We start from the raw sequence: 2,963 nt of genomic DNA, 5'->3' as shown, positions 1-2,963 counted from the left end.
GCTCTTAAGATAGGTTAGTTATTGTTCTTATTCTCTCAACTCCAGTCCTCTCTCAGCATCTTCTTGTTCATCCCTTTTCTTTCAGAGTCTAGGTGTTTTATCCCTCCATCCATCAATTCCACCTAAGATACACTCACATATACCAATTACATGGACCATTAAAAAAAAAAACACAGATTAAGAAAAAAAAAAATTCTCTTTTGCTTGCCACCAAATTTATTTAGGTAATGTTTCTTCTGCCATTTTTCATAAATGTCCCTGAAGATCTGAAATTATTGAACAGTGGAAACTTTCTGGAAAATCCACATGTGACAGCAGGGTGCTCCCTCCCACCTGGAGTCCTGCGTCCCTACCCCCACCAGCTGCATCAGTAGTTCTGAAGGATATATTCTTCCCGTCTTCTGTCCCAAGTCACTGGGCAGCTCCCTGGGCCCCTGAACACTGCTCTCAGCTCCTCTTCTACATTCAACAAAGTTCAGGAGCTGGCCTGCTGCCATTGGACGCTCCTTTTTTCTCTATAGCTCTTCCTCACCTTGACCACTTCCTGGGCACATCAGGGGGTGGGAAGGGAGGGCAGTGTGTGGTGAGATCAAGAGCTGGGCTTTTGTGGGCACATCCTGAGGAAGGCGGGGTGCCTGCTCTGCCCCGGATGGTGCCAGTCCCCAGTCTGCCTCTCCAGGGTCCTGCCTGACTTGAGCTTGGAACTGTCCCGGGGATGATCTCCCTTGCAGCCCAGTCCACCAGCCACCGGCTCCAGAGCGCCTACCTAGAGTCCGCTAGCTGGCCTCTATGATGGACAGCTCCTGCGGTGGCCCCTCTCCCTCACTCTTCTTCGAGGCCACGCCGTTCTCCTGCCGCCAAGGGCCCCAGGACATAGTTAGCCGCCCCAGCAATCCCTGGAAGTCAGCTTGGAACCCAGATGACGAGAAATAGTAGACGAGGGGATCGAAGCAGGAATTCAGGGTGCTGAGGAGCAGTACGTAACTTCTCCACTTGGGGCTTTCACCCTGGACGTAGCCCACGACGTGGGACACGTTGTAGGGTCCGAAGCAGACGAGGAAATTGAGCAACGTGGCGGCCGCCAGCCCCGCCACCCTCTTCCGACGGCGATGGCTGGCTCCCCTCCCGAGTATGCAGACCAGGCGGCTATAGCAGTAGCTGCTGATGAACAGGGGCACCCCAAAGAGGACCACCGCCATCTCTAGCCGGAAGGGCAGGAGAAGGGCCAGCTGATCCTCCTGGAACTCCAGGTAGCAGGTCCTGTTGATACCCTGGCTGGGGGAGGAGCCCCCCGAGAATTCGATGACGTAGACCACGCTGCAGTGAGCAGCGGCCAGGAGCCAGCAGGCCCCGCTGACCAGGCCAGCCTGCCCCGGCCTCGGCCGAGTCTTGTACCAGAGAGGGTAGGCCACGCTCAGGAAGCGCTCTGTGCTCACGGCTGCCAGGAAGAGGGACGTGAGATAGATGGTGGTGAAGAAGAGGAACTTGGAGAAGGGGCAGAAGATGAAGGGCAGGGACCAGTGCATGGCGCTGGCCGCCTCCACCATGCGGAACGGCAGGAACAGCAGCAGGAGCAGGTCCGAGAGGGTGAGGTTTAGCAGGAGCACGTCCACGGCCACCGGGCGGCGCCGCAGCTTGCCCACAAAGATCACCAGGGCCATCAGGTTGAGGGGGAGCCCCACGAGGAAGGTGAAGAGGTACACGGAGAAGAAGAGCCAGTGATTGCCGAGGAAGAAGGAGTGGTCTGGGTTGGTCATGGCCACTAGCAAGAGAGAGAGAGAGAGAGACAGCGATGGGAGCCCAGGTGAGGGTCTCGCACCATCAGCTTCCCAGCTATCGGCCGGGAACACCCCCACCCCCATTCCCTCAGGCTTTCCGCAGCAGGGGCAGCCTGCCTGTCTTCCTGGTCACACCCGGTGTCCTGCCCCTTTCCTGTCCCTCTCTTCCTGGTCACCTCCTGTCTCCTGCTCCCTCTCCCTGAGCGCCGAGGTGCCCTCCACAGAGCCCCTCAGGACACCGTGCTCACCTGCTGCCTTGAGAACCCGAGGGCTCTGCCGCTCAACACCTTGCCGGCTCCTCCAGATCAAGTCCGGTGAGCTATTATCTGGCAGAACTGATAAAAACCTGGCAATGCCCATGACGTCACTCGCTGGAGAGCCAGGGCACAAAAGATGCCTTTAGCTCCGTTAGCAGCGCCGCTGGGGCCAGTATGCAAAATGAGGAACAAATTCCACGACTGCCTGCATGCCTTGCTCCTCGGGCGGCCTCACAGGGGATGTGCAGACTTTGTCTTCTCTCTGATCCTCCACTTGAATTTTATCTGCTCCTCTAGAATGGCACTCCTCCAGTTTGCCTTGTAAGGGCAGGAAGTGTGACACAGTCATGCAAAGCCTGGGCTCTGGATCCAGGCTGGGGTTCAACACTAGCCCTGTCACTTGCTAGCTTCGTGATTTGGGGCAAGTGACTTAAGCCCTCTGTGCCTCTGCTTTCTCATCCATAGAACAGGATCATCAGCATACCAGTCTCGTAGGCTTATTGTGTAAAGTGTTAGTTAATAACCTGTCAAAGGCTAAGTCAAGTGTGGTGAGCACTGAACAGATGTCACTTGCCCTCACCCCACTTCCTGCGGTGGGCCTGTCTCTGGGCTGATGGTAATATTAATGTTGGTGGTGATGATGGTAACAACTACATTTTAGGGGCCACATAATCCATAGCAGGGGCTTCCCTGGTGGCTCAGTGGTAAAGAATCCACCTGCCAAGCAGGAGATGCGGGTTCAATCCCTGAGTGGGGAAGATCCCCTGGAGAAAGGAATGGCATCCCATTCCAGTATTCTTGCCTGGAGAATCCCCATGGACAGAGGAGCCTGGTGGGTCACAGTCCATGGGGTCGCCAAGAGTTGGACACAGCTGAGTGACTGATGCTAACTACTGACTTAAGAGAAGTGAAAACATATATCCACACA

General features: G+C 55.8%; 1 protein-coding gene across 1 annotated transcript; it reads right to left on the bottom strand.

Annotated features, from left to right (window-relative positions):
- Positions 1-208: 208 nt before the first annotated feature.
- Positions 209-2,452, bottom strand: FFAR3 (free fatty acid receptor 3). The gene is made up of 2 exons (XM_043893650.1): positions 2,027-2,452; positions 209-1,762 (listed from the first exon to the last, which is right to left on the bottom strand). Exons 1-2 carry the CDS (start codon positions 2,136-2,138, stop codon positions 777-779), a joined length of 1,098 nt encoding a protein of 365 aa, XP_043749585.1. The 5' UTR covers positions 2,139-2,452; the 3' UTR covers positions 209-776.
- Positions 2,453-2,963: the final 511 nt, after the last annotated feature.

This window comes from Cervus elaphus, chromosome 4 (genome assembly GCF_910594005.1).
Source record: "Cervus elaphus chromosome 4, mCerEla1.1, whole genome shotgun sequence".
NCBI lineage: Eukaryota > Metazoa > Chordata > Mammalia > Artiodactyla > Cervidae > Cervus > Cervus elaphus.
Note: the sequence above shows the minus strand (reverse complement) of the source record. Positions and strands in the feature narration are given on the sequence as shown.

Bases quoted from the DNA above. Each gene is read 5' to 3' on its own strand.
- FFAR3 (XM_043893650.1), bottom strand. From the start codon at position 2,138: ATGGGCATTGCCAGGTTTTTATCAGTTCTGCCAGATAATAGCTCACCG. The intron at 1,763-2,026 runs GTGAGCACGGTG...CTCTCTTGCTAG, and splicing joins TCGGGTTCTCAAGGCAGCAG to TGGCCATGACCAACCCAGAC.